Source organism: Dryobates pubescens, chromosome 17 (assembly GCF_014839835.1).
Source record: "Dryobates pubescens isolate bDryPub1 chromosome 17, bDryPub1.pri, whole genome shotgun sequence".
Classification (NCBI taxonomy): domain Eukaryota; kingdom Metazoa; phylum Chordata; class Aves; order Piciformes; family Picidae; genus Dryobates; species Dryobates pubescens.
Window position 1 is genome coordinate 12602836 of NC_071628.1, and position 25824 is coordinate 12628659.

General features: G+C 39.8%; 1 protein-coding gene across 1 annotated transcript in view; it reads left to right on the forward strand.

The window, feature by feature from the left end:
- The window catches only part of FBN1 (fibrillin 1), a 153437-nt gene that overhangs the window by 11078 nt on the left and 116535 nt on the right, over positions 1-25824 (forward strand). Inside the window, exons 3-6 of the mRNA XM_054168756.1 lie at positions 4251-4333; positions 5215-5313; positions 12544-12639; positions 14129-14224. Of these exons, the coding sequence (XP_054024731.1) occupies positions 4251-4333; positions 5215-5313; positions 12544-12639; positions 14129-14224 (374 nt within the window). The remainder of the gene's footprint in view (positions 1-4250; positions 4334-5214; positions 5314-12543; positions 12640-14128; positions 14225-25824) is intronic.

Sequence of the window (25824 nt, forward strand, 5' to 3'; positions counted from 1 at the left end):
CCTACATCTCAGCTCAGTTCTAACTGGTGCTCAGCTGTCTCTCTTACTCTCTCAGCTGCTCTCTGCCCACTCTGTCTTCTGGTCTCTCTAATTTCTTTGAGAGCCACACTTTGGGTTTGATTCAGCCTGGGTTACGCCAACATTGGCCAGTGCATGGCAGTGCTGCTGACATTTCTGCCTGAAGTGTTGCTCACAGCGATGCCAGAAACTCTTCCTCCCATGGGAGCTGCAGATGGGCAATACTTTCTTCAGGAGAGGGCTGTAATTTCCTTGAGGGGTCACAGGCAGGGCAGAGCACGGATGTAGAGAATTAGCACACCCCCGGGCAGGCTGCAGCACAGGGCCGTGACTGGGTCACTGCCCGGGCCCTGGAGAGGATGGCCGCAATGCTGGAGGTGCCCTGTGGCTAGCTTCACACAGGGCTTTTGAACATCTCCCTTGCTTCTCCAACTGACACCTACTTGTGCTGCCTGATTGTGGTTAGTAAGAGGGCACTGCCAAGCTTAGCATGAATCTCTTCCTGTGATTTTACACTGGTGTGTCTGCTCCATGAATCCACCCTCGGTTGCTGGCTAATGGCATGCAGTTCAGGAGAGCCAGGCAGCCAGTCATCCTGCTGAGATGGGGCAAGGGAGAGGTGGGCCCAGATGGTGCTTGCTGTGAGATGATGTCAGTGTTTCCTCATGGAAAACAGAGACCATTTGTTGGAGAATTGCATGACAGACAGAGGCTGTGATGCAGCCACAGCCTGGAGTAGCACAGCACTGACCTGGGCAGAACCACATGTGTTCATCTGAAGGAGCTGATGCTGCAGTTCTGCCTGGGCTCCATCCCCATGCAGGTGGGAAGGACAGACAAACCTTTGCTCTATAATGGGGGTGGAGGTTCTTTGCAGTTGTTCCTGAAAAGCATCCTCTAGTTTGAGGCATGCAGATGCTGTCAGCCAGACATTTCACTTTCAATTAATTATCAGAATGTTATCATCAATGTTATTAAACATCAATTATCAGAATTTCCATGTGAACTATTTCTCTGCTGCTTTAAGACTTTTCTAGTTGATGACTAATGTCTTTTGATAATTATTCAACTCATTTTGATACTGAATTTGTACTTGCATGTCACTAATCAAAGACTTAATTTCTTGTTATTTTGGACATCTTTGATGAAACTCTGGGTATCAGTCCTACTGTCTCTCAGCACCATACCATTACAGAAATCTTGTAATACTTTATAAGTTCATAACTGAGAAGAGTAGGTTTCGATTGGATGTTGGGAACAAGTTCTTTGCCATGAGGGTGGTAGAACACTGAAACAGATTGCCTAGGCAGGTGGTTGAAGCACCATTCCTGGAGGTATTCAAGATCAGGCTCAAAAAGTCTCTGAGCAACCTGATCTAGCAGGGGATGTTCCTGCTCAATGCAGGGGGGTTGGACTTTGGAGGTCCCCACCTACCCAAACTATTCTATGATTCTATAACTGACTCTAAAACAGAGTGAAAGACTTGTCTATTTTAAATTGGAATGGGAACAGCTTTGTTCCTGAGATGCTCTCTCCCTCCTCTGGGCTTTGGAGTGAAAGGAAAGTGGTGTGACGTCACAAGCAGCTTGGGCTGTATAGAAGTATTTTGCTTATTTTGCCATTACAAATCAGATTTTAATAACTGAACTCTGTAGTACTTCTCAGGAAAACAGTTTTATAAGAATATAAAATGCTGCTTTAGTATTTGTAGCCTATAACATTGGCAGGAAAATACGCTCTATTAAACACAATAACTGTAACTGTTAGGTAACTGTTTAAATTAAGTACCACAACAGCACCTTTACAGTTTGGTTGATGGTTTCCATTATTTTACATGAGGTAAACTCTTATTCCCTTGAATACTTTATTTATGGTGATTTATTGCTGTGGTGTCAGATCACCTCATAAATGTAAATTAATTTAACTCTCAAAATTAATTGTTTTTAAAGCTGTTTTGCAATTAGGCACAAATGAAGAACACTCCCTCTTAAGGAAGCAGTGGTCAGACTTTCATACAGTTTTCTTTTGTGAGCTAGACAGCTTTCTGACAAAAAAGTGTTCCACTGGAAAATGCACTTGTCAGGCTCAAAGTATTCCATGGAAGTATAATTTGATGACTTTTAAATTATTTTTTTTTTAAAGCTAAGCACAGTGCATCTGAGTTGGAGCTTCTTTGGTGTATGGCTTAGCCTACCCTGTGGACAGCTTCAAGACTCCCAGGGCCTCTGACTTCATGGTTACTGGCACATACAGGTTTTCCAGAGCCCCATTTTGGAAACAGATTTTTAAAATCAGGTTTCCCCATGGCACAGAAATCTACTTCTGGCTCTTAACTTGGACCAGATGGTCCCCAAAGCCATGTACTTACCAAGACTGAAGTTTGACAGAGTACCTAAACATTACAGCCATTTATAGATTCTTACTAACCTGGATGGGAAATGGGTGATTTATGCCTGTACGTTATAACAGGTAGCAACAAACCCATTCTGTCTGTCTTATTAAGTTCCATTATTTCTTCTGACTGGAGAAGGTGAAAAGCAATCTGACTTGTCTGCTTGCCAGTCTTACTTGGCAGATGATGGTGTAGAAACATTTGGCATTGATGAACAGGGAACTCTAGGAAGTTACATGGCTAGAGCCCTGTGGGAAGTAGCTGACACAACTAAAACTGAATACATTGGAATTATATGAAAAAGACTTTGAGTCTGTAACACCAGTTGCAGGAAGAGGAAAGGGCTCTGCAGCAGGTCCAGTTGTGTTCCTCTTGTTCACATTACTTACCATTTTGTAATTATCCAGAACCTATGGAAGGTAATGGAAGTGTTTGCTTTGACTTTAGTTTTGTTGCCAAGCACCTAATGCAAAGCCTAGGTGTCATCGAAGTTGGTGTAATCGAAGCACTTGACATTGTACTAGCAACGCAGATCCCTAAATAAATACAGTATAAAAGTCTTGTTAGTTGGAAAATGTGCATAAATAAATGTTAGTGTATATTGAGATTGTTTGTCTTAAGTTGCCTCACCATATGAGGTAGCTGTTGTTTACTTAGACATTGCAATACTAGAGATGAAGAGCTTCCTGAAAGACCAAGGTCAAAATAATAGTGGAAACCTTTTCCTGAAACAATGAACACTTTAAATCTGTCTCTAATCTATATACACTATTTTAATAAAGCAGTTTCGAGGAAGATTTAGTTCATAGCTATCTTTAGTTGCATTAATCTAGTAATTGCTCACAATATTAATAAAGACCGTAAAATTTTATTCTATGAAAATTATTAAGCATGCAACAAAAGGAAGCTCATTTCCTGTGTTTGAAGTTATTCATACTAGCTTTACATGCATGGATAGGTGAATTAAATAGGACTAGCCTTACTTGCATGGGTAGATGCATTAAATAGGACAGGATAGATTAAAAAAAAAATTATCTATAAGGGACATAGAACTGTTTCAGCTTTTCTGTTTTTATCCATAAAATAATAGTAGGAATAGCACTATGTCCTGTCAGCTTTCTGTCACTAAGCTCTAGTGATAGTTATTTGAAAGGGTAAAATACGGATGAGAGAAGTGTGTTGGAAAGAAAAATTCCAATGCATCCCTAATTTAAGAAAGGCAGTAGGCCCTTCATATTCATTTCACAGGATGCTGTCTCTCTACATGCACCCATATCCTTCATTTCTTTGATAGTAAGCTGGTTTTGCTAATGAAGCATTTACAGATTTTGGCTCTCTTGGCTAATATCATGGTTGGCATATTTCACTCATACACATGTACATGGTCAATACATGTGTGGATAAACCAGGGAACAGTAATAGTGCCTTAGAGTCAAGAGAAAGCGCCATGAAGCTTAGAAAGAAACATTCAAAGAGTGTTAGACGTACTCTGTGTTCTCTAATGGGGACAGATGTGATCCCCCTTTTTGTATTTAAAGCTGCCCTGTGTGCAGCTTTTCCAGATATGGAGTGATAGGAAGCAAGATTTGCCCATTCTGTTCCTGTTGTTTGGTTGTTACTGATTTGATGTCATGTTTATAATGTAGTCTTAATTTGTAAGAGTGTACATTGCCTGAACAACCCAATAACTGAAGTCATGCAGTTCTGCTACAAATGTACTTCTCTAGAACTAATTATTGGAATGCACACTGTAGTTATTTACTTATTCTGGGTTTATGGCTCTACTTTTAAAACATATTTCTGAGTTAAAATAATAATTTGTTGTTTGTTTTTTTCCCAGACCAAATGTATGTGGAGCACGTTACAATGCTTACTGTTGCCCTGGATGGAAAACTCTACCTGGTGGAAACCAATGCATAGTCCGTAAGTTAATCCCCTTACGTGTTACAGCTGAGGTTTGTCTCTGTCCCTCTATCTCAGGGTATTTTAAATTGTATACCAGAAGTGAACTGTGTTTCTGTATGGTTTCAGTAGCAGCTCCACATGATCTCTTTACCATTTTAAATATATTAAGCTAATATACAAAGTCTTATGGTCAGTAATACAGTGATGTGATATCAGTATTTAACAAAGGATTAATCTCATCCACACGTTTTGTTGAAGTCTGTGCTAAAGGGATCCAAAGGATGTATGGACTCTCAGGAGCTGTGGAATATGGTAATCCATGTAAGTAAATGGAAGGAGGCAACAGCATGGGTCCAGAAAGTACATTCTCTTTGCTTGTTTGGACAACATCCCTGAAATACACATGTAGGAATATAAATATGTACATACATACAGCATAGTACTGTGCGTGTATTCGTGTGTTATGGTACAGTGCATCAGAAATAGTTGTAAAGGGCACTTTGCCTAAGGCTGGTAAGACCCTGTCTTAAGAGTTGCTGAGGCAATGCGTTGCCAGCTGGGAGTTATTACATTGGTGTATGTCCGGTGCAGAAATAAAGAGAGCGTTGTAATGCTGCCTCAGTGCCATCCTTCCTCCAAGAGTCATCTCATGAAATGGACCTGAGTTTGCTTCTCCGAGGAAATCTCCCTACATCTAGTGTGGCCTGTGGCATGTTCCCAGATTGCCTCAGTGTAGGCTTTAGCTGAGAGAAGGAACTATTTTGAAATCTGTTGTATGCAGTTTAGTGAGTTTGTAGGTACTTGTTTTATGGTGTTGAATGCATATTTTCTGTCAGGTGTTTTTCATGTGTCTGGGGTTTTTGAAGCATATTTTAAAGGCATTTATGTTTTCTTTATAGCAATTTGCAGACATTCCTGTGGGGATGGATTTTGCTCTAGACCAAACATGTGCACATGCCCAAATGGTCAGATAGCCCCCTCCTGTGGTTCAAAATCAAGTAAGTATTTCTTCTGTGTCTTTGATATTGTTGTTTTGAGTCTGCAAAGATACCAATGTATGGAAGATAATTGAGTAGCCAGTATTTAGGATAAATAACATCTGAGTCACCACACATAGTTTTATCATAGGAAATAAAGAGCAGCCTCCTATTATGAAACTGAAGAATGTCTCAGAGACAAACTATTGGGGGTACTTTACCCAATCAAAATGATTTATTATTTTTTTTAAAGCTATATTTATTTTCCAATTTGTAACACTGGTTCCAGTCTTCCTTATGTTCTGGAAAATGCCTTATCTCAATTCAGTGCTAGACATGCACACATGTACAGCACAAAAGCTGTAATGATAGGGAAGTGACTTCAGAACTGGCTGAATGTGACTTGCTTTGTAATTATACTTTCATTTTGGGGGGTTACTAAGCCAAACACTATTCTATATTTTACATATGTATATAGGCCTACAAATACTGCAGAATTTCTTGCCAGGCTCAATACCTGTCTTATAAATCTAATATTGCCAACTCTGTTCAGGTGATAATTCCTTAGCTACTAGAGATACAAAACTGGGCAAGGATTTAAGTGGAACAGCTTTTTTTCTTAAAAAAAAAAAAAAAAAAAAAAGATGATTTGGAAATGAAGCTTTTCAGAGAGATAACTTGTTGTAGAAATGTTTGGATGCCAAAATGTTTGGTTTTTAAGGAAATTAAAAAACAAATAAAAAGTAAGATCCAGAGAAATGTAAGTAAAATTGTATTAATTCAGTGAAACAGATAGCTCAGTGACTCCTCGTGGGGAGAATTGCCCAATAGGAAGTAGGATTTTGCTTGGGATGGTATCTCAGTGCATAACTGAGATGCCAGCTGTCAAGTGCACTGTACTCTCATCTTACTGTGGTGCTTGTCTCTTGAAACATAGATTATTTTCATTTTTATATAAAATGTGAGGTTTCTGGAAGAATTTTTTGGGAAAAAGGTTCCCACAAATGCCTGTAACTATCTGAACAATGTATTAACTGAAGTCAGTGGGGGATGCAGTCAGCTGAGGCCTGTAATGTGCAAAATGGTCATCCTTTTAATTCTGAGTCTCTTTTCAGACTCCGTGTGTGGTCTGCTTTGCCCCTGTATTTTACCTTGCTATTTTTTGCTTTCCTAGTTGATAAGAGTTTTCCCACATAACTGACCACTTCAGCTTGTGGCTTTAGCATCCTTTTTGTGCAATAGCAGTGGAAAAACAATAACAACTGTGGAATGTAACGGAATGGCATGTACTAAAATGGTAAATATTGTTCTATGTAGTTCAGCCCCTTTCTCAGGCTCCTGTGATGTCTGTTAGGGAGAGGCCAGCACGAGGAGGGTATGGAGCTTTAGAGTTCCCAGAGAGTAGTGGAAGAAGGAAGGATGCAAAATGCTGCACAAATGTGTGTTGTTGCATTCCTGCCTTGGTTTGCAGCTACTGTTTAACTAGGTGCATATGCCTGAATCCTATAAGCCAGTAAAGTAAAGTATGACCTTCTCCGAAGTGGTGTTCAGCATACAGAAGGGCAGATATATCCTTACATCTGTTACATGTTTTGGCACCTTTGTAAAAGTCAGCAAGAAGTGGGCCTTAGTATTACCTCATTCTTTTTCTTAGGCCACACTGAAGTATTTTATGAGTCAAGACTTAAAATTAAAACCAGAATACAACTAAAGTTACAGTTCTTGTGATCCCTTTTCTGAAACATTTTACCACCAATCTCTGTAAGTTTAGCCTTTGTTGAAGTTACACAGATCACAGACTCACAGAATGGTAGGGGTTGGAAGGAACCTCTGAAGATCTAGTCCAACCCCTGCTGCTAGAGCAGGATCACCTAGATAAATGGGTACAGAAGACTTGACTACAGTTTTTAATGCAATGTTTCCTCTACACAGGAATATTCTGCTAATCATAACCTTTAATAAGTGCTGACATAATTTTCCTTACATTGCTACATAAGTTTGCCCACTTCTAAATGTTTGTGGGGTTTTTTTTTCTGTATACAGTATATTAACACTTTGCAGATAGTCTTAGCAGTTGGCTTAAAAATGGTACTGTTTATAATCAGTGCAATGATTGAGATACATTTTTGTGTGTGGGGTCACATCGATCTTATTTATTAAACCAAACCAATTCTAAAAGCAAAAATGTCTTGAGCTGTAGAGAGGAAAGACTCCACTGCTTCTGTGCACTCTCCTGTAATGCTTATGACCCAGCACCTCGTTAGGACTTACAGAACATACACTTTCTGTAAGTTATTTGCACTGTTGGCACTGTAGACAAAAATCCATGAATACAGATTTACATAGTATACCACAATGACTTAGATCTGCTATTAGGAAACGAGGCATAAAGACAAAAAACGCCGTTTGATAACAAAAGATTACTGTCAGCTCCCATGGGTGGCAGTTAATATTTTGTCAGAATATGCAGTCATGAAACCTTATTTTAATTGTATATTTTAACAAATAATTAAACACTCTTATTAGTAAAATAATAATCTTAAGTAGATGTTACAAATTTGTCATATTTAAGATACAAATAACAAATATGAGTGAAAATGCCATGATTTCTCACGTTAAAATGTGTGGCTTCTAACACATGAGATGTTTTCGAGTTGTCTTTTGGATATGCTGCTGTTTAAGACCCCGCTGGATGAGGCTCTGGCCAGCCTGATCTAGTGTGGGGTGTCCCTGCCCGTGGCAGGGGGGTTGGAACTAGATGATCCTTGTGGTCCCTTCCAACCCTGACTGATACTATGATACTACTATTTTAAGCTATGTGTGTCTCTAGTACTTAAGGAATCAGTAGTGGACAGGGGTTTTATGGCATGTAGTACCAGAGACAGAAACCAGATTTACAGTGGCTCTTACAGACAGGTTGTGTGTTGGAATCAAATCAATAATGCAGTTTGGAAAACATGCAGGTTGGAAAGCAAAACAAAGCCTTCAAGTCTGAGTCTTATGCAGGTCTGTTGTTGGGACTTTTCAGTTTGAGTCGGCTTTAGGAATCTGATCGTAGTTGAAAAGATTACCCGGTGGTTTTCTCAGCGGGGATTTTTGTGACACCAGTGAGCTTGCTGTGAGAAGTGAATTTTTGGGTATGCTTACAGTAGGGTTGGAGATAGGATTGCCATGTGTGGAAGCACTTCCCTCACTGGCTCTGAGGTGTAGGTGGCTCTTAAGTTGCAGGTGCATATGTGAGGAGGTGTCCAACACCCCGTGCTCTGCTAACACTGCAGTTGCTGCTCCCTCCCAAATCATCTGGGCCATGACTACTTTGCCCTTGTCTCTGCTGTGGTCATGCCCCTGTTTGTGCTGCAGACATATCCTACAGTCCTTCCATGGTGTTGGAATTGCTGCTTTGCCCTGTGGGAGTGGGAGAGTGGATGAGGAGAAGGGTCTGTCCTTCAGCATCAGGTACCCACTGCTGCTCCCAGGGCTATGGCTCAGGTGTGTCTCAGCTCAGGTACTGGTTTTGCTTCCAACCTGTTTTACTCAGAATAGCTTGGGCTTGCGTAAAGAGGGGCAGTGTTTGCTGATGAAAGCTGTCTCAGAAGGATTATAGCTGTAGCAGAGGCGGTGAGAGCTGTGGTGGGTGCTGGGGGTAGCAGCTGGTGGGAACAAGTGTCTGTGCTCCCTGTCAGGCTGGTTATATTGGCCAGCGCAGAATGGGGCCTGCTCCACTTCCCACCAGCAGTTTCAGAGAGACTAGCCAGGGATCGAGGTCTCCTTGGAGACTGTGAGCTGCTGCAGGGTAGGGGGAGGCTGGAGTCTGGCCACTGGGTTCTGTGCTCCAGCATTCCACTCCTTGGGGTACTGTGGGAGATGTCTGTTCAATGGCAGTAAAACCTGGATCTCAGCCCCTTCCCTTGTCTTCTGCTGCTGTCAGAAGTGGTAAAAGGTCTTGAATTTGTAATATTTCCAGAGTTTTCAAGGTTGCTGTGGGTTTTCTCAGCACCCTATGCAGGGCTGCAGGCCCACGGCCCATCCCAGGCCAGCTGCCATCTCCTGTGAGTCAGTCACTCGACAGAGAAAGCACGCTGAGCATCTGGGATGAGATGAGGCTGTCATTCCTTGTTTACAGCTCCTGGCAGGCAAAGCCCTGCGTCATGCACGGCCGGGGTTGGGAGTGTTTCCTCAGTAGTGGCACGGAGAGGCAAGAGGCAGCCTCTCATACTGGTTCCTGCTGGCCAGCTCCACAGCACACCCTCACCCCAGGGCCTGCTGGCCAGCCCTGCAGCATGCTTTTGCCCTGATGCCCGCTGGCCAGCCCCACAGCATGTTCTCATCCCTGTGCCTGCTGGCCAGGGTCATAGTGTGCCCTCACCCTGCTGGCTGGCCCTGAAGTGTACCCTCACCCTAATGCCTGCCAGGCAGACCTGCAGCACACCCTCGGCTTGGTGCCTGCTGGCTGGCCCTGCAATGTGCCCTTGTCCTGGTGCTTGCTGGCCAGCCCTGCAACATGCCCTCACCCTGTGGCCTGGCCCTGCAGTGCACCCTTGGCCTGGGCTCTGCCTGCTCTCCCACCTGAGGACCCCAAACTCTCACAACTCACATCTTTTCGTTGGGGTGGTAGAGTAAATGGTGTGTGTGTTACCTTTCGTTTGCTTGGTGACCTCCTGAGTAGGTGTGGTGTGGTAGTGTTCTTGGTGTCATGAAGTTTTAAAATTCTCTATTCCTGTTCTGGTTTCATAAGTTTTTGACTTCAGAAGTCTCCAGTGTAGACTGTTTATAAGTTGGACCTGAAAGAGAACAGTAATTGATTAAAAGCAGTAATTTATTAATGTTGTTAACATTTCCTATGCATATCAAGTTAAAGCAAAGCTATATGCATTGTTTTACCAGCCTTGTGGTAATTCCTGTGCTTTTTCCTTGAGTCTCTGCCCATGTAGTACCTTGGAACAGGTTATTTCATTTACTGGAATATCTCTGCTGACATTAATGGAATTGTTGATATAGCTGAGAAACGAGAGTCTGGACCAGCATTATTAGGCTGCTTTTCAAACATGCAATCTTAAAATCATCATCTGTGCTCCAGACAGCCTTCGTGTGTATTTGTATAAACTTCTGGAAGAGTAATGTTTCAGAATAGTCTGTATGATTCTGGTAATACTACTTTCAACATTCCCTCAGAAGATGGCACAAAATAAATAATTAGTTTACTGACTATATGTCAGTGATTTCTTGCATGGTTGGAAAGGAGAAAGCTCACTGATTTGAATGGCTAATTTTAATGAAGATGACTGGGTGTCCCAACAGTACCCTGTAATGAATGTAGTTTAAAAAGAAGGAAGAAATATTTTCCTTTGGAAGGGTTCCCTTAAGAAGCAGTAAGACAAATTATGGAAACTTTATGTGTGTGTGTTATGTGTAAAATCACTCCCATCCCAAAATGGGGAAATACACTTTGTTTCTACTTTAACAAATAATAGGAAAATCATCATATAAGCTACTGTTAACCTTTTTATCTGAAATGTAGTTCAAACTATTTAAATGGTTTTGGTCTTCATGTGGGAATGGAAATTAGCTTTTGGCATAGCTTGCTCTAATTGAAATCAGTTTGTGGTTTTAAAGTTCCTTCCCTGCTTGACAGATGATATCATTTCCTATGCTTTTTGTAATCCTCTCTGTTTTCCTAAGATTGTATGCAGCTAAGTTGAACTACACATTTTAAAGTAACTGTACACCTTTTTCTGACCTACTTAGGACATTGTCCAAAAATCTTCACCAGACATTCACTCTGTATTTGCAAACAATGTCACGTTTTGTTGAGGAATATTAGTGCATTTTTGCTACCTGAAGTACTTAAGTACATCAAAAGTAAAGATGTGCTTTTCCTATTCAACACATAAGAAATGTAAGACACACTTTTTGCTGTTGTAGTTTAGGAATTAAATGTATCAGTGTTTTAATTTTTATTTTTTTTTTTTTAAATCCAACTGCATGTTTAACTGTTCTGAGCATTCTTATAGAAGGCAATACAGATAGCATTATTCTTTCTGCTTGGAAGCAAAAATAAAATTCCACTTGCATATTTCTGAGCAGTGAAAAGCTGAATGATGCTTAAAGGCTTTGTGCAACAGGAAAAAAATCAGTGGTTGGCACAGCACCTGCTAGCACCTGGCTCTGGTGGGACATGCAGTTTGTGTTTCTCCATCCTGAGCATTTCAGACAGCGTACTGTAGGTATCCAGGGCTCCATCACAATTTACTGAAATGCTGATCTGACTGTAATCCTATCTGGGGAGGAGCCTTTCATGTGGTTCCTGTTAAGAGGGAAACCATTTCCCTGCTGCTTGCTGGAGTGCCAGCCGGGTTCACAGCTGTGTTGGACAAGACCTGTAAGGAGGACTTCACTTGGTTGGAGCCCTGCCTGCTCCTCAATGCTTGATGTAGAGGCTGACATGCTTTAAGTTGTTCCTAATGTCTACTGAGAAAATATATTTGCCCTTATTACTAGAAAAATGCAGTGCAAGCTTTTGTGCTTTACTAGCATGGGACTTAAGCTGCATACTAATAATTACAAATAGTGGGACTGCAGCTGAGGAGAGCATGCTGATGCTCCCTTGCCATTGCTCTGGGCAAGGGAAGGTTGTTGACTCTGGGGAAATGCTGTCTGTGAGCTCTGCAGACTCAGCACAGCAGCCAGCAGCAGCTTTACTGTGAGATGGAGTGAGCCCACAGATGGCATACAGAAAGAAATTGCTCTGATGCTTTCTTTTCATGAAAGAAGCCCTACTGGGCCAAATCAGTTTCTTGTATTGCATGTTTTGGCAGAAACAGGCTGTCTTCAGAAGCTTCCTTGTATGCTTCGCTTTAATACTTCCTTCCCCCACTGCTCAGGTGGTAAGAGCCTTTCTTCTTGGCATTATCTGTCAGACATTTAGTGCTTTTTCCTTGTTGATGGTCTTTTCTCATCACTGCAAACTAGGAGACAAATTCTGTGGGGTTATGTTCATATGAAATACCTTTGACTTCAATGAATAAGGGTGATCTAAAATTCTTGTATATCCTTTAGAAACTGTAAGTCAGTATTGTTTTCTGTACTACCATTTCAAGTATCTGTTCTAAAATACGTGCCTCTGGTTTCTAATACTGGTTTCTAGTTCATGGAATCAATCCCTGAAAAAAGAAAACCCCTTAGTAGACAGTTGATTGTTTCTGAGTGGTTTGATTTAATTGAGGAGATTTTTTTTTTCCCCCCCCTTTGAAGTACAACACTGTAACATCCGGTGCATGAATGGAGGTAGCTGCAGTGATGACCATTGCCTCTGCCAGAAGGGATATACAGGAACACACTGTGGACAACGTAAGTACACTTCTGTTAACGTAGATACTGTACAGTTAAGCAATTCTGGAATGTGTGGATTTGGGACCCTTTAGCACTAAATTTCAGCTGTTACTGAGCTTGGTTTTGATCAGGTACAATGGAATTTTACATGAAAACACATGACTTTGTAATGAATGCTGAGTGAATTCTTTCTGATCAGGACTTAAAATAAACATCATGTGAATTCATAATAATTGGATATAATTTGATCCTGTAGTTCTCACACTGCCATAATTCTTACTGACCTCCAGGGCTTTCCACTCACTAGAACAATAGACCATACATATAGAATTTAGATGACATTGAGTTTTTGTCTTGTAGGCAAAATGAAGCTTTTTGATACAAAGCCTTATTTTTATTTCAGGGCTTTGCTTCGTACTTAGCTAGTATGCTTGAGGAACTTTGTTCATTTTGACCTCATCTTATCAGAATCGATCAATGTATTTTTGATTTCCTCAATCAGTCCTGAGCCAACAGTATTCCTGGATATGCTGCTTGAAATCTCTCCCAAGCTGACTCTGGTAGTCTCTTGCTCTTCTTGGCTGGAATGCCATGAAGAAATAAGGATGTAGATACTGCTTTTAACCAAGGCTGTCATGTTGCTATCTAGTGAACTATTGGTCTGACAGAGAAAATGTGTTTAGCTTCTTTAATGAAAACCTTTTGTGCTCTGTCAAAATCAATGGCACACTTCACATGAACTTCAGTGCGACCAGGAATTTACCCTAACAATCTGGAAGACGATCACATAGTGAAAGGATTAAGAATCATATTTCTGCCTTCTTTGTGAAATATCAAATGGATAAAAGAGGATAAATGGAAACCTCCTTTCTACTGAAGTGAATGTGAAATGGAACAAAGAATAACATTATTCAATGAGCATCAAATTGTATTAAACCCCCCCCTTTTTCATGTGGATGTTAAATTTTCTGATTAATTTTGAGAGCAAATGCTTTTGGAGTTTATAGATCGTGATTACATTTTGCTGTCCTAGTTGATAGGATGAATTATTTAGCATCAACAAACATCCTTTTAATACTGCTTTGTATTTCTGTCACGGTAGGGGAAGAAATACATTTTCAGATGTACATCTGAACAGGGAAAAATCTGGAGCATTTAGAGAGGGTTTTTTTTCTGCACCTTCTATCTACAAGCTCTGTTGAAAATTTGAAAGAGATGTGATTTTGAATTATGGAATGCCTAGCCATCACGAGGAGAAAAGCTCTGAGAGGTCAGATGACCTGTGATTGTTACTGTGTTTCTATTGTGCTCCCCTGATAGGATGAGTTTGTGATACTGATGAGGGCAGGAGATAGGAAAAGATCATAAGTAGATTCTGGAAAATAAAGTATCCTGTCCTGTTGTGTTTACTGCTTTTACCAGGTTATCTTAGTTGGCCAAAAACATAGCTTCATGTCTTTCTAGAAATAGCTCAATAAAGATTACTTGCTTCTTCCCTCTGATACAGCTGTCTGTGAAAATGGATGCCTAAATGGAGGGAGATGCGTGGCTCCAAACCGATGTGCGTGCACATATGGCTTTACTGGACCCCAGTGTGAAAGAGGTATGTGTCCATAACCATGGGAAAAAACTGATGTCCTAGCTTACTTAATAGTAACTGAAAACTACTTCACTATTCTATGGAATACATGCTCTATGAAACAGAATATTTAAATAGCAGTATTTTATTGTTGTCTGTAAATAAGGTCAAATAGAATTAACATTCTTGTGGAATGCAACATAAGGAAGCTTTACTGAAAGGAAAACTCCAGTCTAAGAAAGTTGTGCAGATATTAGTTCTGGAATAATACAAATTAAAATGGTAACAACTATCCTAAATTCTGTTTCTATTGAGAAGCAAAGCTTCAGCATTGAATTAAAATGAAACGTTCTGCCCTATTTTTCTTTTATGATTTTTCTGGATCACAAGTGTTGATTGGTGTGATTTTAATGGTTAGTTCTTCAGTTTGTGGTAGGTTTACAGGTTGCATTTTTTTCCCAAGGCAAAAATCCCCATTTATTTACTTTAACAGTAGGATTGTTGAGCCATTGCCTGTTCTAATGTATATCTGAATTGATTAAATTTTGTTAGTCAGACAGAAAATTAAGTAGCATTTTTAATCAATACATGTGCTTTGTAAGGATGGAGGCCAGGATTAAACACATATGCAGCTGATTAAGGTGTTTTTGTTTGGTTGGTCTGGTCTAGTTTTTTTTGGCTAGGAAAAAACTCCAGTGGAAGAGGCAGCAAATAAAAGATATTGATAAGGGCTTTTATGCAAACTTCAGTTTTTAAGTCATCAGAAAAGTTCTTTGTATCTGATACATTTGCTTACCAATGATAAACAGCATCTTGCCCCTGTCTTTGGCATATTGTGTTTTATTTTATTCTTCTATTCATTTTGGTACAGATTTATTGTTACCAATTTTAGCTTTTTATTTGTGTATCCATAGTGATAATCTAAACTGTTTCCATATGCAAATGCACCTATGCCAACTATTTTATCTGGTGTTGGGATTTTTTTTCTGAATTATTAAACCAATTTAATGGTTCATTTGTGAGAGGCAAAAGTAATAATGTTTAGGTGTAAATCTTTTGTTGAAATTTGTAGCATTAACAATAAAACATTTTCATTTGTTAGAGCTATTAAGTGATCTGTATACTTGGAAATTCATGCATACTACTCATACAATAGGTTGTGTTACATGTCCATGAACCTGGGACAGAACAGATGTTTAGAACCTGATTTGGGGCTTAGTATGTAGGGGGGCATGCTTAGCACTTGAAGCTGTTGTCAGTGAGCGTGTCAGATCATCACTGCTATCTGTGCTGCATTTGGATTAAAGGTTGGTTGTTGGTGTTTTCGTTTTGTTGGGGTTTTTGTGTGCCTGTGGTTTTGGTTTGGTTTGGTTTTCTTTTATTTACAAGGGCAACCTAAGTGGGTGATGCAAAACAACAAATCTTAGGGGACCAAAGATACTCATTCTGTCCTAGAGCAGGCAGTAGGATGAAGCTAGTATTTCTTGCACTCCCTAGGGCAGATAAAATTGCTGTTGGCACTGTGTGAAGTCTTGCCAGTTGTTCACTTGGTGTGAAAGTAGTTCAAAGTGATGGTGAAGTTTTTCTGAAGATTGAGAAGTAGCTCTGTTTTGAATCTTGGGATCTCACTGTTGGAGAGTAGTAAGAGGGATGGAAAATTATGTTAAAAATCCTAAGTTGGAAGAGAATAACGGGTTTATAGGTAAAAAATGTACTGAACATTACTGCAAAGGCTTTGAATTTCAAGCAATGACTGCTTATTCTCTGTGGGTGAAGGTTTTGAGTTTGGTGTGCCATTTCAGAAGATTGTTCAATGCTGCTTTTATGTTGTCTGATCGGGGCCCAGTTTGACTACACTCATTAGGGCAGGTTTGAAGGCCGAAGCTTGCTAACAGCTTCAGTCCTGTCCCTCAGGGCTCCTGCATGGTGTTGAGTGGAGTGAGGAATTGGTGACATACAGCCATTTGAGCCAAATCATGCTGTTATGAAATCCATGCATGTCACTGAGCACAACTGAGTTGGAAATCTGTAACTTACATGCCTTGTCCATAGGCATGTTTTACTTGGAACACATATTTGTTTCTATAGTTATCAATAAGAGAGAAAATAGACATTAATGAGCTGTAGTATTTCTGGCTAATGCTCTCTGCAGTATTGAGGCCAAATGATAGTCATATCTTCCTAGAAAATCTCTGAACTTTGGCTTCTTTCATAGAGATTTCCTGCAGCTCCTCTACCTAGCTGAGCTAATATGTTCCCCTCCTCTAAAAAGGGTGTGGTGGTTTTTGGTCCTAGAATCACATTATGCCATCAGGAAAACTCTCTGAAGATAACTTTGGAGTATAAGCTAATGTTGGTCTTAGTCAGAATAACTTGCTTTGTTCAGCACATGCACCTGTGTGGTCCTTAGGGAGTTGTCTGGCTACATATGATTTTACACATCTGTCAGCTGAGTAAGAGGTCCACATTTTGAATCTAACTTTGGAAAGTGATGTGGATTTATGACACTCCCTAGTGGGCTTATGATGTGTATGTATATTATCCAGTAAACTGACAAGATGCATGCCTTGTAGAGTAAAACTGTCTTTATTAGATATATAAAAAAATGAGGGGAGTAGGAGGATAACAAAACCAAAACCAAACCAAACCAAAGTGTCTCTATGCATGGAGAGGGTAAAAGAAAGGAAATTACTCAAGGGAAATAGCCTCTTAAATGATCCCATTTCCTGGAAAAGCAGAAGCAGCAGCTTATTTTCAAAACACCACTTCTGGTTATAAATGAGATGTGATGTGAAGTGGTACAGTTTTGTGGCATGCACATTCTCCATGTGTTTGGCTGTGGTTTGATTTCTAGGTTATGCCATGCCCCAAGCTAACAGTGATGTAAGTCATTTACTGCTTCATATCACACAGTGCTTTTTTCTATAAGCATCAGCTTGCAGTAACAGTCACTGTGTTTGTGGCACGTATGTCACAGACCACAGAATATTGCAGCCTTTACTGCATATGTAGTAGCTTAGAAGTGTCTAGAATAAAGCAGTGTTGAGGCAACCAAAGTCATGAGGCTTATTCCAGTAACCTGATACACCAAACAATTAAAATGTTGCATGTGGTTGCAGAAAAGTTAGAGCAAGTTCCATACAACAGCAGAATCAATAGAATGGCTTCAGTTAGAAGGGATCTTGACAATAATCTAGTTCCAACCTCCCTGCCATGGCAGGGTCACCATCCACTAGATCAGGTTGCTCAAGGTCCTGTCCAACCTGGCCTTGAACACCTCCGAGGAGGGGGCAAGATCCAGAGGTAAGATGCATACTTCTGTGTATTGTTTTAAGTAGTTTTTCTGTACTTTTGGTCCATATTTATAGTACAGATGAGCCTGATTGTTGTTATCTCAGCACATGCTGACCATGTGATTGTTAATGAAGATCTACAAGACTTCTGTGTAGGTCAATAGCTAATAGCTAATGATAATAGTTAATGATGGCATGAAACACTACAAACATATGCAAAAGGAATTTGAAGATTCATGAGTATCGGTGGAGTTCTTTCTCATTCTGGGAGTGTGTACTGTGTCAGTGGTAAGGTAGGGTTGTCAGAGCTGGATTGGTAGCATGGTTAAAAGTGGTAGGTAAGAATCACTAGCACCTAAGCTGTTGTGTGTGGCATTTGACAGTTTTCCAGAGCAGGGGAAGCCTCCTGGGCATATTGTCAAGTATATTCAGGTGTATCATCAGTACAACAGACTTGACTCCTATGTGGGATAATGCTAATCAAAAAGGTGAACTTCACATAAGCTGAACAGAAAAAGTGTAGTGGAGTTGGAAGTGCTTCCTACAGCAATTTAAGACACATTTACAATACATAGTCCAGAAAGGAAAATATTTAATGGATATAATCTCAGTTAAAATTTAAACTTCAAGGTTTCCTTCTGGAAGGAGCTGAGTTCTCTGGCTACAATTCCGTGATGGGCTTTGACATGCATTTCAATTCAAACCTGAGATGACAGTGTGCCTAAAATTACACAAATGCTAAGGGCCTTGCTAGATTTTAGCCCAAACTTTCAGAGTCAGTTAAGATCTGAGAGGTACACTCAGCTTTTAGCATATAATTTAGTCAGATTGTTAAAGAAAAATAATCACAGGTAACAGAAAATTATGAAGCAAAGCTAAATTCCTTCTGCTGGTTAAGAACTGAATGCCATCTTTACGCCATTCAACTTGTAATGCTGATTAACTTGATTGAGTTACAGATTCTTCAGTTCTTTTCCAGTTGCTGAAGAGACTGAGAGCAGAGAGAGATTTAGGTTGCATTTCCCAGAGGATGATTCAGCACATCAACTCTTCTTATTGCCTGTAAAAGAACTTTGAGGATTTAGCTGGCCATGTGACATGCCCATCTTTGGGTCATGTGAAAACATCCCTATGTCATGCACTTTATAATAGTCCAGAGGAAAAGGCGGTGTTAGAAGCTCAGGCAGATCAAACATCCCAACCAGATTTGGTGGAACTGCGTTCTCCACTTTCTTGACTCTTTGAATCTGTTTGGTCATTTGGATGATGATATTTTAAGAGGGTGAATTCTATATAATACGAAATTGCACATTGTTATCCTCTTACTGCAAAAATGCAATGAGATGTGCATTGCTTTTTCTGTCTGGTTTCATTTAGAGGAACACATTGGAAGCTTAGAATGTGTTACAGTCCTGTTTGTTTATTTGAATGCTTGTGACAACATCAGGGGCTAAATCCTGCTGCATTTTGGAGGTTTGCCACTCGCTTCATCTCTGAGCAGAATTGGGCCTGATGTAGTTCAAATATTAAAAATGTATTTTTTTTTTCAATGAACAAATGATTGCTTTTTCTTCAAACAGAGTCGTTTCTGTACTGCTCTCTTCATGGCAGGAATTTTTGCATAATTTTTAATTATATTTGGCCATTATTAGAAGTTCCTAGAATTAATGCCATCTGTAAAAATATCTTTCCCAGAGTGTCTCTCTGAAAGTGCAGCCGCTGAAAGTGGTCAAGGGTAGTGTAGTGCTGTGTGTATTTTTTGCTTTCTAAATATTACAACGGGTAGAATGTTTTCACAAAGAGGACACTGCACCCCTGAGTGTGCCCCGTCTCTGGTATTTAGTCTAAATGGAAAGTAAATAACAAAGTGTAGATAGCAGTAAAAGTATGTTCCCAAAGCCTTATGTTGCATTTAAAGTAGTATTGCAGCATATGGTAGCTGGCAAACATTAGAATAAACTTGATTTCTGTAGCTGTCTTCCAAGAAACACATCTGTTGACATAGATGTGTAGCCCTGTAACACGAATGCATGTACAATATTATTGCAGAAAACTAGAGGATGTCTAAACTTGAAGGCCTGGAATAAGGATTCTTACACATCATTTTCAACTGTGAAAAATGATGAAAAGCAGCTTCAGGCTGAATACATTCAGTCAGAGTGACATTTTACGGCCTTTAATTTGAATGCATGTTGCACCCTAATGTCTTTCAGTGTCTTGGATTATCAAGTTGAGATATGTGGATGAGAGGTGTTTTTAATTTTTAAAATTGCAGCTTCAGCTTAATGGTGGAGAAGTCAGCCTCTGCAGAGCAACTGTGTGTGATATAAAATGGTTTGTAATTCTTAGCAATATAATCAGTAGATCTCTGGATGGACTCTCAGTGCTAAGCTCAGTCTGTTACTTAATGCCAAAAAGCATTTTTTAAGATCTTGTGTGTGTGAAGGCTTTTATCCATTGTTCTGCTCCTTGCAAATACACTCTGTAACCCGGTCCTATGTTGCTTTCTCTATGCTTTGCACATATCACAATATCACATAGAAAGGTTTAAAATGGTGGGGTTTTTTTTGGGGGGGGGGGTTTCAGATATGTACTTAAAGCTCAAGTAAGATCCATACATGATTCGGTACATATGGGCTTAGGTCTCTTGTGAGATGTGAGGGCTCCAGCTTTTGTGTATGAAGCTGAACATTAATGTTTTATTCCAAATCGAGTTTTGATTTCAGTCAAACAAATCCAAGCCCAAAGTTTTCATTCAGCTATTTGGCAGCCCTCTCTGTAGTACCATGTCATCTTGATTGGCTGCTAAGGGCTCTGACCTTTAGAAGTGCAGTTAAGATATTATTTGGACTCTGTTTTGTTTTCATTTTAATTGTAGCAGGGGAGATGCATACAAATGTAATCACAAATTGAGGAGCCTGTATTTTGCTAAAAATTGTAATGTAAACACATTTTAATGGAATACCTGTGTTCTAATCTGTAAGATTTGATTCCTGAATGTAGGACATTGAAGGGACTCACGTAAGAATCCCTGAGATTGTTCTCCTGGTGCTGCAGACAGCTTTGTTGTTGCACCTGGTGCCTGCCTCCAGGTGTGCTGGAAGCCTGTGGCATAAGTTTGTTACGTGAGAAGTTCAGTTCTGTTTTCATTGTAGGCAGGGATTGAACCTTGCCCTGAATTTGTTTGCGTGTGGTACTTGAGATCTGCCTTGTAGTATCTTCAGAAATGAAGAGTGGAGGCCTGTGCTTTCATCAAGAGGTGTTGTTCAAATTATATACACAAAGAGTTGTCTGGGTTGGTTTGGGTTTTTTGTTTTGTTTTGTGGGGGTTTGTTGTTGTTTGGTTGTTTTTTTTGTTATGGGATGTTACATTAATAGAGATATTACTTTTATATACACAGTGCAGGCAGTTGAAAGATCCAATTTCCCTGAATGGCCTGCACTGCCAGATCTGTGCTCTGTGGAGCTCCAGGGAGAACTAGGAACAGTCTTTCTGCTGCGTTGTACCATGAGAGACAGATGTTTTTGTGTGCAGAAAGGTTGAATCAGCGTTTACTGATTTTGGTTGTCATTGCATGGTGTTGTGTTTGAGGCCTTCAGAATCTGAGTGCCCTGAAGCCACTCTTGCTCTCTTAGTATCATTGTATCATGGCCGGTTTTCTAGTTTCAGTCATCTCATGATCCTAGGTTGCCATAAATCTTGCAGAACAAATAGCTGAAGACAACTGATTTCTCTTTCTCATGGAGCTTTCCATAGAAGAGGTGCTTTGAAAATTGTGACTCCTGGAGATGAATATGATCCAGGGAATGAGTAAATGCAGCTGGTAACTTACCTAACCGGGCCCACTTGGGCATTTATGGAGAAGACTCTTGCTTCTTCTCTGGGCTGCAGTATGTTTTGATATAAGAAAGCACAGCTACATGAAACCCTTTTATCTGACAACACTGACAACAAGTGTTTTCCTTTTAAATCACCTTGAAATTCTATATGAATATTTTCCATCACACCTTTTCCTGTTGACCTGGCAAGTGGAAAATTTTTGTTACAGTTGCAACAGAAAAAAATCAAATACCATTATGTGTGATAGTCAGGTTTCTGTTATGGGCTTTGTATTTCTTTGTTTTTTTAAAGTGATCTGAACCTTTAATGATGGTCAGGTCTAAAAAAGAAAGTAGAACCTCTTTTAAAACATTATAGGTCATACCTAATACAAGGATAAACTGACAAGGGCATTTCCAAGTAAAACAATTTCTTTATGTAGGTCAGCTGCAAAATGATAATGAAATTGCATCTTAAACAGAGGTTTTAAAAATGGTTAGTACAAGTGTTTTGTCACATGTAAGTTTCCTTGCAACATACTTGTAATACAGTTGATGAAACCTCTGTAAAGATCAAAACTTTTCTGAAGTAAACTGTTGCGTTTAGAAAGGTATTTCATAGCCTACCTCAGCATAAAAGTTGCAAAAAGTTGTAAGAAACAACAGCTGTAAACATAGTCACATTCATGCTTCCAGTTGTCTGTGAGAAGTTCATGAATAATGACTGAGTGGTTTTTATTTTCAGTGACAGCTTGTACAGTTTGGCACTCTAGAGAAACACTGTAGGCAAAGAAGAGAGGCCTAAATAAGGTCTGAAATGAAAGAAGCCTTAAGAGAAATATCACTCTCCAAATTCTGCTCTGCTGTGAAACAGAGTCTAGTTTTGCACTCCTTTTCCAGGAGAAATTCCTTGTGGAAAAAGGCATAATTTCTTTATGTAAAAAATAACACAACAGGATTCAATATTTCTCTTTGTGGGAAGATGTGTAGAGGCTAGGGGTAAGTAATTAAAAAAAGAAAGTTCTTAGAAGTGCACATGTGTGTGTACACTTAAATTTAAGAAAAGAAATAGGAAACTTCATAAGCACCTGGTTTTTTATGTTGATCTTATGCTTTTGCTGTGTGTCTATTACAGTTATTACCCAGGGCAAACTAGCACAGGTAGGTTAATGTGACTGCAATCTCCTATTCTGTAGTCTGAATTTCTTTTGTGGTAGTGTGATACAGATTACAGGCCCCATTCTAAAGTGGAGGCCTCTGCACTGTTTTCCGTCACCCTGAATGTTTAACTTAGTATATGACTGTTCTTGGCCATGTTTTATAATGGCCCTGTTCTCCTAATTTCTATTTTTTACAAAGTTTAACCAGTGATTGCCAGGATTTTCAGTACCCTCCCCGTTTTCTCCTTACGCCTTGGGATGAACGGTCTGCTGTGACCCTCTAATACCTCTTCTTCCTACACAGAGGTGCTGACATTCACAGGGAAGCAGGAGCTTTGCAAAAATCTGTATGGTCTCTGGTCTTGTTTCCTTGAGGAAGTGGTGACTGATGGCTAGTGTTTTTATCTGGCACTGCTACATACAGCATGGGACTGTGCTGAAGCAGGAGAAGGGGCCTTGCTGGCACGGCAGCAGCAGTAGTAAATCTAGTCCAGCTTCTCTGCTTGAGCAGAATCAGCTAGAGCAGGTTGCCCAGAAATGTGGCCAGCCACCCAGTGGAAAATGTGTTAAAATATAGGTTAATCCTCTGACTCTGTCATTCAGACCTGCTAGCCACTTGAGTCTGATCCAGTGCTAACATTGTCAACGTATGGAAGCTGGGAGGAAACTGGTTCCCTCAGTGATGGTAGATTTTAGGATCTCAAAAACTCCTGTGTCTGCTTAAGTTTTTGAGAACTGCAGCAAGAAATGAAATAGTAAATGTGCAGTGGAAAGAGCATGTGGTGCACTTTCTTTAAAGTGCAATTAAGATGGATCTTAAAAGTGAGACACCTTGAGCTGCTTCTTCAAAGGCCATTGGACTAATCTCTCTGCCAGAATAGCATGTCCAGGTGTCTTAGTTCATTTGAACAGTTCAGTGACAGAACACTGCTTGAGCTTGAAGCATTTATAAAAGGTAATATTAAACCCAGTGATAAATGAATTATAATTATCCTGCTGGGATATGATGAAAGCCTTTATGAGAATCTCTGTGTCCCGATGGGACAGTATGGGTGGTAACTTGGAGAGGTTCGTAAAATGGTAGTATGACAGCTTTACAGTCAGCTTAATAGAGGCTTCCAAAGGAACCACAGGGCCAGAAATTGCTTCCAGGCTGTAGGCTTTAAAGGCAAAAAGATCTACCATTGAAATGAGCAGTTGAAAAAGAGTTAAGTGACATGCAGTTGTGAAAGGAGAGTCAATGTTAGATTACTTGGGCTCCAATAACTTTTAAGATAAGATATGATTTAACAGTGCAGATACTGTGTCTGGAACTGAACTGCACTACACAATGTGAGTTATTCCAGTTACTTGATTGTTGAGATGAAGAATAAAAGAGGAGGACAATTTGTGAGCTTTTTGAGGGATTGAAATAAGGAGAGGTAATGTTTTAATTCACTGCAACTGGGTAGACTTATGTAGGCTTGTAAACAAAAAGCAAGAGGAACAGGTGAGGGAGGAAGATGGGTGAGAAGAAGAAGATAGCAGAAGGGATCTAGCCAAGTATTTTTCACACATCTCTGAGGAAAAAAAGCATTAAAGGCGGGTCGAGAAGTTTAGACTGCTGCTTGGGCAGGGGAAGCCCAGCAGAGATGTGCATTCCATTCATCTGAATGGCTCTTCTAGTAAAAACATTGCTAGACACAAGCACAGTCCAGGAATGGCAAATGATGAATGACTTAGCAAGCTGTCTTGCTGGGTACTTAATCTGTGTGGTTATCTAAATAATTTGAAATGCTTCTCTTGGCCTGAGCCAGGCTGGGCAAAATGAAGTGCCATGCATTAAACCTTGTGCTATTTAAACTCTTGCGTCCCAGCAGGAACCCAATAAGATATGGCTCCATGAAAGGTGATACTATATTAAACTAACAGTACAAATTGTATCAAAGTCAGTTCCAAATTCAATACAAAAAGTCATGTTTTTAGAAGGCATTTTAAGTCTAGCCCTAGCACTTCACTCACTTGCTGATGTCAGTAAAAAAAAGAAGCTTCATAGAGCTGCTGACTGCAAGGAAGATGAGAGGTTAAATTGGGTTAGCGGAAATGAGAGACGTGCAGTGGAAGAAGTATTGCTCTCAGAGAGTTTATGGAATTTGTCATTAAGTAACAGAAGTGCTTAAATTGGAGGGCCAATTTAAAGTGGTGCTTTTTAGAATTTTTGTGAAATGGAAATTATTTAGGAAGGTGTACAAGGAAACATTAAATTCTTACCCTCTTAAAATAAAAAGATAAAGATGATAGCCAACCCATCTTAGTCTCTTACTATTCAAGCCTTCTTGAACTAGGGCCTGAGCCACCAATGTGTATTAGAATAATTCTGCTATTCTTACTACAGTTGATTACAGTACTCTGTTATAAAGGGTGGAGGCTCTTGGTTGCTCTCCAAAGAAAGTGAGTAATAATTGACCTAATGTACAGAGCACATGAATAACATATTCTTTTGGTAAGAAATTTATGTTTTACAGGGTGTGCTAGAGTTCACATCCCTTTTTCACATCTTCCAAAAGATTTTAAAATACTCAGCTGCTCTATTAAATTTCTAATTCAACAAATACTCAAATACAAAGTATGCATTAGATAAAGCCCTTGAGTTGAATCCAAACATTGAAAAATCTTTTAATCTGCCTTGAAAACAGCTGTTTAGAATTTTGAATAGAAACAACAACTTCCTTCAGTCCATGTTGTTGATGTCTGCTGCAATCTCAAGCTGGGAGGGACTTCTCTTTGTTACTCTGGTGCAAAGTCTTGCTGCTGTTGCAATGATTAGACTATCCTCAAAATATACTGGGAGTGGTATCCTGGTCCTGTTTGAAATAAATGGTAACACTTCCCTTGAATTCAGTATGACAGAAGAGAGACTTATTCAGAAGACTTGAGATGGTTCTGAAGTGCAGCTACAGGACCTCCTACTGACATCACCCACTACAGAGAGACTTCCAGTATTCTTCATGTTTGTCTGCTGAAGGAATTCTAGATCTAAGAATTTTTTTTTTTAGTGTTTGAAATAAGGTAAACAAATTAGATTGGTTCTGTGCATATATAGGTGCATTTTCTATTTTGTATTCAAAAATACTTGGGTCATGTTATAAAATGTTAAGCAGTGATACTGCATTAAATACACAAATGAGATTTCTAGGCAACTGCCCATTGCATCCAAGGAAATACCAGAAGAGTTTAAGGTGGCTGACATTACAATGAATATCAAAACCAGTAATGGTTCGCCACTTACTGTAAACTGTTGCCAAAACCCTGCAGGGAATGGCGTTTATTTATTTAACAACTCTTTGTTTTGCTATGTCCAGAGGGTAGTTTG